The following is a 14,289-nucleotide window of genomic DNA, read 5'->3' as shown; positions in this document are numbered from 1 at the left end:
AAAGTTGGTTCACGACCAACAATTCAAGAAAACCCCATTTAAGATAGATAAGCAACCACTCTTTTTAACCGAATCAGACCACTCTTTTAACCGAATCAATCCAACTATTCGGTTGCTCGCCTAAACTTAGCTGGTATTCAGACTAAAACTAGGACCAGGCACCCTAAACCCATAAAACTCAGAGCTAATTACAAATACACTACACTCTCAACCGCATATCCATCACTCACATATTGTTTAGGGTTTAGGATTTAGGGTTTACTCAATCAACCCTTATTCTTGTAAGTTGTAGTATATGAATTAAGGGTTTGCCAAAAATTATCGAATGCATTATGCTTTCTCTTCATATAATGGCCACAGGAGATTAATCCAAAATTGTGACTTTCTTACAACCCCACCCCACCCAAACTGTATAAAGATTTCACAAATTCTACTGCACATTCGTTGCGATAGGCTATGAAATCACATCTGCGTTCATTCATTCGCATGCTAGGAAATTGTCTGCATTCCAATCCAATCCAATCCCTGCACACGTTTCTCAGCCGGTTCTTTGGCATCCATCAAATTATTTGTCCCCAATCTAGTCCAATCCCTTCGCCTCCATCAAAATTGTCTGCAATCTAGAACAATCCGTTTGCATCACTCAAAATTGTCTGCAAATCTAGTTCAATCCCTTTGCATCCATCAAAACTGTCTGCAAATCTAGTCTAATCCCATTGCATCCATCAAAATTGTCTGCAATCTAGTCCAATCCTTTCATGCTCGAGTGGGCAGTAGAAACATTCTTGTGTTTACATCTGTGAGTGAGCTGCTCAAAGCCCACAGGAGATTAAGCGAAAATCAATCACTACATGGAAGGCAATTCAGGTCAAGAAACAAACTTCGGGTCTCGATTACTGCAGGAGAAGCTTCTTCCGCCATGTTTAGCACAACTGAAGTCTGTGAGGATGATGATGAGGATGAGGATGAGGATGAGGTTCCATTATCACTGTTTGAATTAGAATCATCTGCTGCTTCTGATTTTTCTTCATCAACAACTATTTCCTCTTCCAGATTGAGCACACTGAATTTCCATCCCTTCTCCTCCTCATTAGTCATCTCCATCTCCATCCCTGAGGGCCTAGATGGCTCATGTTGAAACATCTGAACACAGCAGCTATTATCCATTCTTTTCATCTTCGCCATATCCCTAGAATCAGGTTCCTTCGTCGACCTCCAACCAGTTGAAAGACCCAACCCTAATTTGAAGTTCTCGACAGCACTTGCATGCTCAGTATCACTGCGATCTGTCCCACATAAGACACCATCTCTGATACACTGAGGCCGTTTCTGACCATCTGAAGCAAAAGACGGCCGAGGAGCCTCGTGCTGTCCAACGCACTGCTGGACTAGGGCAGTCAACAGGCCACCGGGATTGTAATTATGAACAAATCTCTGGTTCTGCTGTTGCTGAGGATGATTAGCTCCTGCTCCATTCAAGGAAGAAGGTAATAGATTTCTCCTCCACGCAGTGGAAGCAGCTGTATGAGGAATGGCGGTACAGATCTCAGCAGAAGACCGGAAGACAGTAGAGTCCTCCCGAAGGACTCTTCTAGTCAAAGGAATCGCCATCGCCGGCCATTGAGAGAAGGAAGAAGCGTTCTTGTCATGACTGATAGCAGACGGTTCCCATGCTTGGTCTTTTACAGGAATGGGAGCAGTTACAGCAGAGGCAGCCCGAAGAAGGTCATGGAGATAGTGCAGGGAGGTCGCGTTCCATGGCGTTGGCTGATCTACGCGACTGTTAGAGCTCGTGTGACTGCTTGATGGTTCACGATTCATGGTCTGACAGGCCATTAAAGCTTCTTCGACAGAAGCAAGCTGAAGACGAGAGGGATGAGGAGGAGGAGAAGGAGGAGAAGGAGGAGAAGGAGGAGAAGGAGAAGGAGAAGAAGAAGAAGAAGGTTCAGGGAAGTTGGTCTTGGCCTTGCTACCTCTCAAGGATCGAGCAGCATTATCGTAGGCGAGTGCCGCCTCCTCTGCAGTATCGTAGGTCCCCAGCCAAACACGGCTCTTCTTCCATGGATCTCGGATCTCTGCAGCGAATCGACCCCAAGGTCTCTTCCTCACGCCTCTGTAGCGCTGGGCCTTGTCTCCATCGTGGGGGGGGCTTGCGAAAGAGGGAGTAGCGATGGCAGAAGTCGCAGTCGCAGTCGCAGTAACAGTAGCGATATGGACGTCTGTGAATGAAGAATCTTGGGGGACAGAAGCAGCTTCAGCCATGGCGATTTGACAGGAAAGAAGGGACAAGGCGCGGGATCGCGCGGATCGTGCAGTACTAGGTCAAGGGAATCGGAAGGGGATGATGCAGAAGAAAGACGGGAAGAATTCTAAGGTTTAAAGTGAGGGAAAGGGGGGGGGGGGGGAAGAGAGTGAGGTGGGCCTCAGATCAGCGATTTCTTCTGACAGATTCTGCAGAGGGAGTAAATGAATGTATGTCATTCATGTAAGAGCGACGCAAAAGCTTTTGGAAGATGATGTGAATGAGAGAGAAGCAGAAGAAGAAGAAGTAGTTATATTTAGATCTGTTTCTCTGTCTGCGACCGACCTAGCAAAGCTTTAGCTATGGCGGAGAAGGAGACAGGGACCGGACAAGACAGTTTGTTTCTCTGCAGAAGAAAGAACAAAGAAGAAGGGTGGCGGCATTCAAACATCAAATATGAAACAAACAAAAATTAAATAAATAAATATATTATATATAAGAAATTACTGAGTTTTGTTTGGCTCCTTTCTGAGATGAAAGAAAGCTTTCTTTCTTTTTTTGTATTTGCTTTCTTAATTTATTTATATTTCTATAATATACATACTACTAATTATTTAATGTTTTTTCTTTCGATTTTCTGGTTTAGAAATATTTGTAGAAATGCAGATTTTTGCATATTATATGTGGTAAATTGGAAATATAAATGTAGTTTTTTTGCATATGTATTATATATGTGGTAAATTTGAAATATAAATTTAGTTTTTTTGCATATGTATTATATATGTGGTAAATTTGAAATATAAATGGGATGGGGGGGACAAAAACAGTAGAAATGGCCGCCGCCGCCGCCGGGGGCGGTTGGCGTACGGTCAGCCCATCGCCAAATAACAACATATGTACAAAAAACGCCGCCGCCCAAAAACTCCACCACCATTCTCTCTCTCTCTCTCTCTCTTTATTTTGTTTGGGTTTTTTTCTTCTGTTTTTCTTTTATTTTTTTAGGTCCACTACCCGCCGCCTCCCGCCAACTCTTGTGACTTAAATATTAATAAAAAGAAATAAATAAAAAGGGCTTCGAAACGGCGGTTCATGCTTCAAAGGTCAAGCTTTTTGACCGCTCCCATCCCCCTCTGACCAACCTGCCTGCCCAGTGCCCCCCCTTCAACTTCATTCATTCCATTCACTCAGTCAATTCACATTCAATGACTTTTGACTGACTAAATCATCCATCCATCTCTCTCTATCTCTCTCTCTCTCTCTCTCTCTCCGGGGGGGGGGGGGGGGGGGGAGCTATCTATCCTGTGCCCACCCCGCCCCCCTTTCACACTGCATACGATTATTATGGAACTCGTAATTGTCCTCCCGTCCGTCTGGTTCCCGACCATTATTATTGTATTGACACCGAGTCCCTTACACCCCCGACCTACCCTAACCTACCCTACCCTATTGTTACAAATGGGCAATTCTTCTAAGAATCCATCCTATCACCGACGAGATTCGAAAAAATCTGTCCATGTGCCTCTCCCGTTGTGGCCATGCTGTGAATAAACTCGAGTTTGTTCATGTGTGACTCCCATAATTTGCCAGGAGCACATCTAACCCCCGAACTAAACCCCAAGGGTGATCCTTCGTTGACATAATGGGGAGCGTGTCTAGGTATTGAAAGCAGAGGGAAATTTATGGCACCTACGAAATGAACACACGTCCCCCTCTCGAGAATGGACCATCATGTCATCTAAGACAAGGATTTAAAAGGGAACCTAAGGGAACATGATGCAGAAGTTTAGCAAAGTAATGTGCATGGATACAATTATGGTTTTCACAACAATGGTGTGGTTGTAGTTGGGGGTGTGAGGATTGATGCCACCATACAATTAGAGGGAGTTACGAGTCCCGAGTGACTTACGACATCATTTGAACCAATGGGTACTTATTTGCACTTGCAATATGAAAAACTCACACGAAAAAATGTTTCCTACAATTAAGAATCCAACGTAGTGCCCTAGGAAGAAGCCTTCCATTTTCTAAATTAAATCTCGGGTTACGCTTAATAGGCGATGCTTCCTTGATCACACTTGGATATTGGGTGCAGAAAGCACATCAATCCTACATTGCAATAATATTTAGTAATAAAATTAGAGGACTTTTCTTACTTATTTCCATCAAAATGATCATTTCTCTTATCTTTTCTATAGTAAATTTTCTCAATGCAATACCATATATCTTCCTTTTATTAAAGGTGTCATGCTTGGAAATCATTGTTCAATCTTCGTTATACATACACCATGAACATTGAAAATATGTTTAATGTATTTTCTTGTTTGACTTCTTCGAGGTCAATGTTTTTTCACATAAATTTGCTTGTGCGACCATTCAGCAGTCAGTGGGTTGTTTCATACATTTTAATAAAATAAAAAATGAAGCTCAAATGAATGTAAATAAATAAACAAACAAAATTTAGTCCAAATTTGTGCGATTAATTTGGAAGCAATGAGCTTGATAGCGGAACATTTTATGAGAAAGGTATGATGTTGTAAGTTTTATGATAGCTAACCATGCCTTGTACATGTTTGTATAACTTCTATAATAGAGATTCTTGTAGGCTTCCTCCATTTACACCATGTTATCCTTCATATCAACACGTACTACTTTTATTTACTTTCTCTTCTATTGCATCGCTATCTATTTGTCAAATATTATGCTACCTAATTGTTAGAGCTAAATCCTAATGTAAGCATGAAATCAAGAAATATAATATAGATAGATCAGAAAAGAGAGAGAAAGAAGGGTGCCAATCCATGCGAGCACCCCCGAGCAAAGGGATCATGAGAATTTGATCACCACTCAATCACAATCTCACGTAGTCAAATGAAATCCTCATGAGGGTAGCTAGGCCTCATATTTATAGCCAGACCTAAGGTCCCCATGCAAGTTCACACTTGGCTCTTATGGGTTGTCTCATCTTCGAGGATTAAAAGTAATCCTCTTGATTAACCCTCACACTTTATCCTCGTGTGTAGAATATACTATGGTATAACTCACCATGGGGTAATTTATGGTCATGCCATTAACACTAATCACCTCGGCAAGCACCACCACACAACACTTTCCCTTCCTTTTCTCAGTTGGGCCTTCACGATTGTTAGAGGAATTCACTTCAATCTCGACCTGGTATGACACAGGTCACATTTTTGTTGCTATGTTGCTTACATCAATTGTCTATTTCTCCATTTAGTTCTAACTCTCTCTGCCATATTGTTGAATGTTCCAAAATCAATAGATGCCCCTCACCACATTTGCCTCTAGATTGGATCATCAAACAAATATACTTGGACAAAATTCAACCAAGGGCCATGTTCTTCATGCCTTCTCTATTCCATATTTCATGTATGATCTCCATTAAATCCTTGCGATCTTTCTTTCGGTGTACTATTGTTCAAAATAGTGCAATATTTTTCTCTATTAGCGTCTATTGGGCAAATTTACACTTTCTAACTTTTTACTAAACTTTTTCTCTACATGCCTATCCTTACAGTGTAATTCCATCAAATCCTTCTTCGCAAACTTGGAAGGTCTATTGGTGGACTACTCCATTACAACCTACCTCAAGCTAACCATTAGATTGTAGATCTCATTGGCTTCTGGTCATGTGTACCATTTGTTGATTCTTATTATAGTTCTATGATTTCATCTAGTTCTATGGAGAATGCCTACAAGCATATTCCATCAATTCTCAACCCAAAGCATGAAGAATTACTTTAACCTTATCTAGCTTATTGCTAAAACGTACAACAAAGAATTTTTTTCTTCTTTGAGATGAGAAAACTCTCACTCTAAGAGTTTACACACTCCAAGGTTTGTTATTTAGGGATGGGTTCTTCATTTCGCTCTTCAACTAAGCTCTCATGGCCATTGATTGATTTTCTCCTCCTATGTTTCTTGAACCATAAGTGTCATTATCTTTTTCCATGTTGCATGATCTTGCTTGTCTCCAACAATGATCTATGCATCAAATCAAGTAATGTTCCTTTTGTGAGAATTATGTTATACTTACTAGTTTATGGGAATTCCTTTTCTTGAGAATTGTGTTATATTTAATAGTTTATGGGAGTTCAATTTCTTGAGAAATGTATTATACTCCATAGTCAATGGTGATATTGCCATAATGTATTCGTGGATGATTTGTTTTTCTTTTCTTTCTCCTCTGTTCATATTTTAGAAGGTCCACCTAGTGAGATGATTATATGCACTTCTCTCTTTCCTTTATTGATGAGGATATTACCCCTTCACATATTTGTTGGTTGGATCTTGGTTTGACCATGGAGGCCTTTTTGATGGACCTTCAAGCTTTCCACTTGCTCATTTTATTTTTGTCTATGTCATCTCTTTTCATTCAACCAATCTATTCTTCCAAGTTTTCTTAGCATAGTAATTGATCTTTTCTTGCTGGTCTTGAAGCCTACCTTTGTCTATCGTGTTGCTTCTTTGCTCTATCAACTAGTGACAAGATCTTTATCTTCGTTATCTTGTTTATGCCTACTTTTTTCAGCCAAAAGATGTTATCTAGGATTCTCCTTCGCTATAGCCATAAATGTTTTCATTAAATCGAAGTCTGCTTCATCAAGAGCATCCTTTGACCCCTCATTTTTCTTTGGTACAATTAGATATTTCCCTCAACATCAGAATCCATTCTTTTTGTTATTGAATCTTCTTTCTCATATTTGGTCACGTCATCTTTGCTTCTCCCTTTTCTGAAATAGAACTTGTCACCATTTCATACGACCAAGGAATACTTGTACCTATCCCTAATGATAATCCACTTGATCATCCACCATTTGTACAATGTGTTAGAATACCTTCCCAAAGTAGGAGTCGAAATTGTTATGGAGCATAAACCTAAAACTAAATTGTGATGTACACATTTACACTGTTCAACCATGAAATATAAAAAATCCTTCCATATATAATTATTCAAAGCATAGCAAGCTTGTAACTTGCATCTTGAAGGCATGTGGGCAATGTCTTGGAGAAGATTGAGCAAAAGGTAATATACCAAAGGTTGCAAGTTGCCTCGATGCAGGAACACTTTATTATTGATTATTCATTCAGATTCAGTATCTGTCCATTGACATGGGCGTATAATCCCAGCTCAATTAGAATAAGAAATATGATAACAAGGAATGGTTAGCTTTGAGGAGCTTAAAATTGTTGAGGAATGAATTCTAAATCCCAAATAATTGCATTGCTCCTCAATACAATGATTCGAAATTATAAATTGTTTTCAGGGATGAATTGGCTTTGTAAGGTCCAAAAATAAATTCAACATCATTTCCCATCTACATTCAGTCATGGAATAAATTTGCTGCTCTAAACTGTATTATGAAGAAGCTTTTCTGTAGTGTCGGACAGCAATGGCCAAACCCAAAATTCCAACAGGCACGGCCAACTGGAGAACTCTGATGATAAAGATGTTATCAGGAATATATGCAAGCCACTTGCTAGATTTAGAAGACACACTCTTTGAGACTGTTGAAAAATCTACATCTCCAATGTAGTATTTAGTTAACAATTGTCTTGCTTCTTTACTATGTCCAGCATCATCAAAATCATCAGTAGCATCTTTACCTAAACAATTATTGGAAAAGAAAAGAAAAGAAAAAATACCAATAAGCACACCAGAACATGTGAATTTATGACGTCTAACACATTGCAACAGAATGTCAGACCTGTAGCCGATAAAATTACTTCGTCTCCTCCTGGATGTTCTTCTAAGTAGCTAGTGACATTGTATACCTAGAAAATATATAGCAGAAAAGAAAAACGAACTTGTCAACAAAGGTGAGGCTGTTTGATGAATAGTATCAATCATTTGTAATTGACGATTAGAATTTAATGATGCCAACTAAGCAAACATTGGACGTCCTGATGATATATCAAGCTTCTAGAATTTGAACTCAAAATGTTAATAATACTCTCAATGTAATGACAATCCGTTCAATTTCATCAAACCACACATTTAAATCCAATCATCTAATAGAAAACCCAAAGCCAGAACTTTGTTAAATGTTTATATATTATCAGTTCCAGATGATGTTTCATAGAATAGTGTTATCAAAATGTAGAATAATATCAACTGTGTCATAAGATGAATTGCAATCATCCAAATCAGATGTCTGCTTTCAATTGTTCAACTTTTTATTGTTAATACATAATTATCTATACATGACGTAATTACCACACAACAGGAAAAGAAGCAGCAAAGTAGATCATTCAAGGCATAAGATATGAAATCTATGACAGAGAAACAACTGGAGTAATTATGAGGTAGAAGAAAACAAAAATAGTCCCCCCAAAAAATACGAAAGAGAAATGACTCTTCTTATTTCAATGTCTTCTTCTAAACATTTCTGGGATCATTGTTATTGAATTTCCTAATCACATAAAAGGTTGACCATCATTCAATTCATTGCGTTCGTCATTCCTTCTTTCATATGAGGTATATTCTGGCATTAAGGTACGAGACGATTCAAAACTCACTTTTGAAATTCCGTAAATTTACTGAAATCAAATGCTTTTTTCATTCGCCCCCTTCCTGCTTCAACTTTCTGCGCCATGAATAGAGTTTATGATAGGCAACTTTTGGATGGACGAGGTGTTAATTAAAGATGCATCTTTTGAGACAAATGTATTCTAGTTAATAAACCTCAATACTGGGGAGTTTTAGCGCAGCATACGAAAGTTTTAGATCCATTGTTCGGGTTATGAGGATTTAGTACACACAGAAAAAGTTAGCTCCCCCTATCCCTCGTTAAAAATGGTTCAGAAAGAGAGTGACCTCTATTCCCCTCATGTTTCTTCCGCTTTACAGAATTCAACATTCATCATGAGAAGACTTATAGTGGTAAAATCTTTCACGAAATTTTCTTGTGTTACTATCCATAATATATCGACAAGATAAAAAAGAACTGCTGTAAATGTACACGGAAATATGAATCCTGAACTGAGCATGTAGACATTTGGCTTCTTGATGATGATGATCATGATCATTAGAAAGCTAACCTTGTTTTGGATGATGATCCAGCAATCTTGGGGGGTACTGTGTGTTGAAACCTGCTCTAAGGTGTACATTTCCGCCATCGCCATCGTTGCACTGCCCGTGTCGAGATCCCGCAAGCAGACACACAGAAACAGAAGAAGAAGAAGAAGAAGAAGAAGTCAGAAAATAATATGAGAATACATATGTGCCTCCCTAGAAGGTAAAAAATGTGAGAAGAGGAACTATGAGTGGCATGGTGCTGAATTGTCAGAGGAATTTATACGTGTCTCTATAGCGTTGTATCGTAGTATTGTCCGAGGAATTGATATGTGACTCTCCTATCGCGGTGTCGTATTGTCCCAGGATTTGATAAGTGACTCTTTAGCATAGTGCCGTATTGTCCCACGATTCGATACATGACTCGTTGGTGTAATGTTGTATTTGATCGTGATGAGAGAGAGGGGGGGAGGGAGATGTTCAAAGGAATGTTCCATATAGATTGTGATTGAGAGAGAAGGAATAAGTAGTGTGTTAGGAATATGTGGTTGGGGTGTAAAACATGCACAGTCAATGAATCTCCTCATTGGATCCCCAATGCTTGGTCTCACAATATGAGTTAAGGAAATTCACTCATTTTCCAAATATATTTGTAGACTATTTGCAAGTGGTTAAATATACGATATGTTATGTGCCCACATGTATTTGTGCACCCCTCCATGGTCCACAACGTGAATGCAAAACATGACAACAATACATTTGTACATATGCATAATAAAGGATGCCATTTGACTCACCTCCCATCCATGTAACCAGGCTACCAACGTAAACTCGTGGCTAAGTTCAACTCCTACAGTCAATGTCCTAATCTATCAATGCGAGAGCATGGTAGCTTAAACCTAGAGTCCAAGAGAGATGATTGCATGATAAATGAGAATTAGCCATAGAACATTATTTAAACATTTACCTTATGTATTTGATAACGAAGGTGGAATTTATATGGCATGTTTAATACAAAAGACAAATGTGTGTGTGTGTGTGTGTGTGTGTGTGTGTGTGTGTGTGTGTGTGTGTGTGTGTGTGCACATTTTCACTATAAGAGAAATGTATGCACAAGTTGAGGTTTTTATTGTGGCCAACGCAAACTCAAATGTGATGGATTGCAAACTCAAATGTGACATTCAGACTCATTGACCTTGCCCAAGTAAAACATGCACAACTGATGTGACTCCTTGAACATGCCTCAACATTGTCCTTCACTTCAAAGAGAACATGCACTAAATCACATGGAAAACATTGCAAATAATACCCAAGGGGATGATACTAGCATGTACGGATGAATAAGGTTTGTGCATTCATAGACGGTTTTACATTTTGGTATAACATATATGATACAATGTGTGAAGCATAAGTGCTCAAATCATCCCCACGCCATGATACATTGGCTCTGCAACAAAACCTCACCAGTTAAGGAATTTATCACAACATTATGGAGCAGCAAGTGTGGTGCACATCATCTCTAAATATTCACACTTAGCATCCATCCAAATTTCCACTTTTGATTGTCTTTTGAGCTTTGGAACTTGCTTGATTCACACAATTCTAGAAAATCAAGATGCGAGAGTTCTCTGAAACTTAACATAAACTGACCATTCCCATGATCTAAATGGGAAGCGATCTGATCTTAAGAAGTTGGATAATGTAGGATGTTTGTATTTTGACTTCAAGAAACTTATTAGAGAGATGTTCCTAGCATGAACCAAGGTAAGCAATGAAGTTAGACGAGCAAATACAAATCCTCTTCCTCGTTGATTAAAGCTAAATTATACTACCAATACCAAAAACACAAACACGAGCAAGGATTAAACCATGCACCAATCATGTTCAACTGTTCTTTTGGTTTGCAAACATCACGTGTCGGAATATTATCTCTAGACATACATAAAAGAGACATGTTCACAGCTCAGATTCCAAAATTATGTATCCTAGACATCTTCATCACAACCAACCATGATCCAATTGTTGACAAACTATACCATTAAATGTTCACAAAAACAATGGCTTTGTATTCGAATCATCTCCATCACAACCTGACCATGATCCGATTGTTGTCAAACTATACCATTAAATGTTCACAAACACAATGACTTTATAATTATAAAAAGTAAATCTCTGCATTTCTTAAGTAAAAGCTTCTTCTTTTCTGTAAGATGCAAATCTGGTAATTCCATTGAACTTGTGATACAGTATGGTTTATTATTTGCCCACCTATGCAATCAGGTCAACTTACAGTCTTTTTTTTGTTTTCTTTTAGACCATTGAAACTATAACCATCTAGGCACCTCAAAAAGGAGTCCAGATACTTGTAAATTTACTGAGATGCAAAAAAGACAAAGGGAGAAAATTTTATGCATATGTACATTATCAACATGGACCTAAAAAAGCTGTTGGAAATCATTGTGTAGCATTTTTTTCATTCAGTGTGAAAATTGACGAAATGTACTTGGTTTCATATAGGTCAAACATGGCTCTCTTCAACTGACGGCAGTAAAATTGATCTCCCAGCAGATGAATCATCAAGTAGAGGCTCCTATGACAGCTACCTTATGATGCCCACCTAAAACATCTTTTAGTCGGCTGACCTGGTATATTAAGTCATTAAGTTTCTGCACAACATAGCAAACAACCACAGAAACCATATTCATCAAAACATTAGATTAAATAGTCAGGGTAAAGTAATGCTTTTTGCAGAATACAGAACACCTTGAAACTTCAGGCACGTGATGTGGTGAAAGTGCAGTTGTGGTACATGCTCCACAACATTTCTTCCTAAACTTAAAGGCTTCAATCTTGGGGACAAACATATTTTAAAATATCTAGGAAGGCCATCATATGCCTTTCTCATTAGAGCATTTTCATACACCTATATCAGAACTTCACATATGAAGGATGGACAATTTAGAGGATTTCATTATTTTCAAAGCTCTGATCTGCATACAACAACTACATGAACTTCAGTGAGAATTTGCATGGACGCGATAGAGGATCTCATCATCTGCATACGAATATTGGAACTTTAGACATGCTGTAAATCTAGTGCAATATTCATTATGCAGCCAAACAAGTTTTTGATATGATGTAAATGTATATAATATCACTAAATAAAAGCTGTTATTTACCTGTGATATTATACAGCTACTAAACAGGAATCAGACGTGGTGTGTATTTAGTATAGAGAATTCATGGCATCTCATATAACAGAAAATATGATGAAATGCAGCTGAATAAACGTCTGCAACAATGTAAATTTAATATGGACGACTTCTAGCCAAAAATAGTGATTTTCAAATAGATAAATGGCATTTTCGGCAGTACCAAACGACAACCATGGTGAAAATTTTGTATGAACAAAATGTAGCCAAAAACTGTAGTGCAAGACAAATAAATCAGAACTTCTGACGTAATTTAAGAAAAAGTAAACTTACCGAGAGAATCTCGGTTTTAGAAGAAAGCTATGATTTGGTATACAGATTAAATCTCAACTGAAACAAGCATGGTTGAAAACAACGAAATTTTATGAGAGTGAGTCTCAAGATTTTCTCATACCTCAATCTTTGCAGAGAGACCAGATGCAAGTGAGACTTGAAGAAACTCTGACAGCTTAAAGGTAAGTGAACTTTCAACAGATGGTGTGAATTTAGTGTGGAAGATATATAAGGATCAAATCTAAACTTCACAAACAGTGCGTATGAACAGCTTGTAGATATCAATATGCAGAAAACTGTGATTAGCCTAAAAGGCTAAGTAGGAAAATTCCAAACATGGTTCAAACTTATAATGGATATCTCATTGTGCAGAAAGAAAGCGGCAGAGAGAGGGAGAGAACAGTACCTCTTCCTTTGCAGAGAGATCAAGTCTGAGCTGATGATTCTGATACCTTTCGTGCCTCCAGCTACGCCCTATCACAACAATTCCAACTATTGCAGCAGCCATAGCCATAGGCCAAACGGCTCTAGATACCTTAGCTTCATTCCACCATCCATTCTTCTGATAAATTTTCTTCTTCGTTTTCTTCTTCACAGCCCTCTGCACGAATTTCACCTCGGATTCATTTACCACAAGCTCCTTCACATCGCCTCCTGTGGCAGAAAAAACATCTGCTTTGGAAGCCATGAACGATGATTCTCTCTCGTGAACGGAAGGCCTTACGTTCTGTTTCTTTGAATCAAGTGATTCATCTTCGCCTTCCAAGCTGTCTCCATCAGCATATGAATGATGAAGATGATGATGGCGGTGACCACGACGCTCCTCAGAAGCATACGAGAAATCTGTAGCAGAAACGGAGAGATGAGGTTTCCATCCTTCTGTGAAAGGCTCGGGAATCTTGTCAGAGACACCATCGCTGGAAGATGGCGGGTGGAAAAGATCGCTAAACAGAGCAGCGGTGACTTGCACGGAGCCTGAGGATCCTTCATCAACAACAGGAGCAAAGTGAAGATCGGTTGGGTCAGGGTTGGGGGCTAGCAGGGAGGTTTCGATCTGGTCTTTCGCGATGGCGATGGAAGGAGGGTCGGAAGAAGGAGTGACAACAGAGAAAGCAGAGGAAGACATGGACATGGAGAGGACCTCCCAGTCATGCTTGCTGCTGCTGTTAATGGCGTTTTCGGGTGCAGGATCGGCGGAAGGATCCATGGCGAGCTACGAGCGAGCGAGCGAGCGTCTGTCTGTGTCTGTCTGTCTACCTCGCTCCCTGTCGCTGAGCAAGAAAATGGAAAGAGTAGGAAGGAGAAAGAAGCAACAATATGTATGTATGTATGTATGTATGTATGTATGTATGTATGTATGTATGTATGTATGTATGCATGCATGTACGTATGTACGTATGTGCGTATGTATGTATGTACGTATGTATGTATGTATGTATGTACTTTTGTATGTATGTATATTGGAAAGGAGGAAAAAGAAGGAACAATATGTATCATGTATGTATGTATGTATGTATTTTTGTATTTTG

At 39.0% G+C, this 14,289-nt stretch overlaps 3 protein-coding genes across 3 annotated transcripts; all 3 read right to left on the bottom strand.

The window, feature by feature from the left end:
* Positions 1-292: 292 nt before the first annotated feature.
* Positions 293-2,262, bottom strand: LOC147866485 (uncharacterized). The gene has a single exon (XM_087316759.1). The coding sequence runs from the start codon at positions 2,260-2,262 to the stop codon at positions 841-843; it is 1,422 nt and encodes a 473-aa protein (XP_087172885.1). The 3' UTR covers positions 293-840.
* A 5,053-nt stretch (positions 2,263-7,315) lies between these two features.
* LOC147866484 (cytochrome b5-like) lies at positions 7,316-9,467 on the bottom strand. Its single transcript, XM_087316937.1, has 3 exons — positions 9,302-9,467; positions 7,969-8,035; positions 7,316-7,867 (listed from the first exon to the last, which is right to left on the bottom strand). Exons 1-3 carry the CDS (start codon positions 9,383-9,385, stop codon positions 7,620-7,622), a joined length of 399 nt encoding a protein of 132 aa, XP_087173063.1. The 5' UTR covers positions 9,386-9,467; the 3' UTR covers positions 7,316-7,619.
* Positions 9,468-11,423: 1,956 nt separating this feature from the next.
* Positions 11,424-14,065, bottom strand: LOC147866483 (uncharacterized). The gene is made up of 2 exons (XM_087316936.1): positions 13,167-14,065; positions 11,424-11,941 (listed from the first exon to the last, which is right to left on the bottom strand). Exons 1-2 carry the CDS (start codon positions 13,965-13,967, stop codon positions 11,852-11,854), a joined length of 891 nt encoding a protein of 296 aa, XP_087173062.1. The 5' UTR covers positions 13,968-14,065; the 3' UTR covers positions 11,424-11,851.
* Between the last annotated feature and the right edge of the window lie 224 nt (positions 14,066-14,289).

Source organism: Azolla caroliniana, unplaced genomic scaffold (genome assembly GCF_043228905.1).
Source record: "Azolla caroliniana isolate FFs.n. ecotype wild unplaced genomic scaffold, voAzoCaro1.0.p SCAF_3, whole genome shotgun sequence".
Lineage (NCBI taxonomy): Eukaryota > Viridiplantae > Streptophyta > Polypodiopsida > Salviniales > Salviniaceae > Azolla > Azolla caroliniana.
The sequence above is the reverse complement of the archived record's forward strand: the minus strand, read 5'-3'. Positions and strand labels throughout refer to the sequence as shown.

Excerpts from the sequence above, each read along its gene's own strand:
- LOC147866485 (XM_087316759.1), bottom strand. The coding sequence starts at position 2,262 with ATGGCTGAAGCTGCTTCTGTCCCCCAAGATTCTTCATTCACAGACGTC.
- LOC147866484 (XM_087316937.1), bottom strand. The coding sequence starts at position 9,385 with ATGGCGATGGCGGAAATGTACACCTTAGAGCAGGTTTCAACACACAGT. Across the intron at positions 8,036-9,301 it reads GGATCATCATCCAAAACAAG|GTATACAATGTCACTAGCTA; the intron begins GTTAGCTTTCTA and ends TATATTTTCTAG. Across the intron at positions 7,868-7,968 it reads AGTAATTTTATCGGCTACAG|GTAAAGATGCTACTGATGAT; the intron begins GTCTGACATTCT and ends ATAATTGTTTAG.
- LOC147866483 (XM_087316936.1), bottom strand. The coding sequence starts at position 13,967 with ATGGATCCTTCCGCCGATCCTGCACCCGAAAACGCCATTAACAGCAGC. Across the intron at positions 11,942-13,166 it reads ATCTCTCTGCAAAGGAAGAG|AAACTTAATGACTTAATATA; the intron begins GTACTGTTCTCT and ends TATGTTGTGCAG.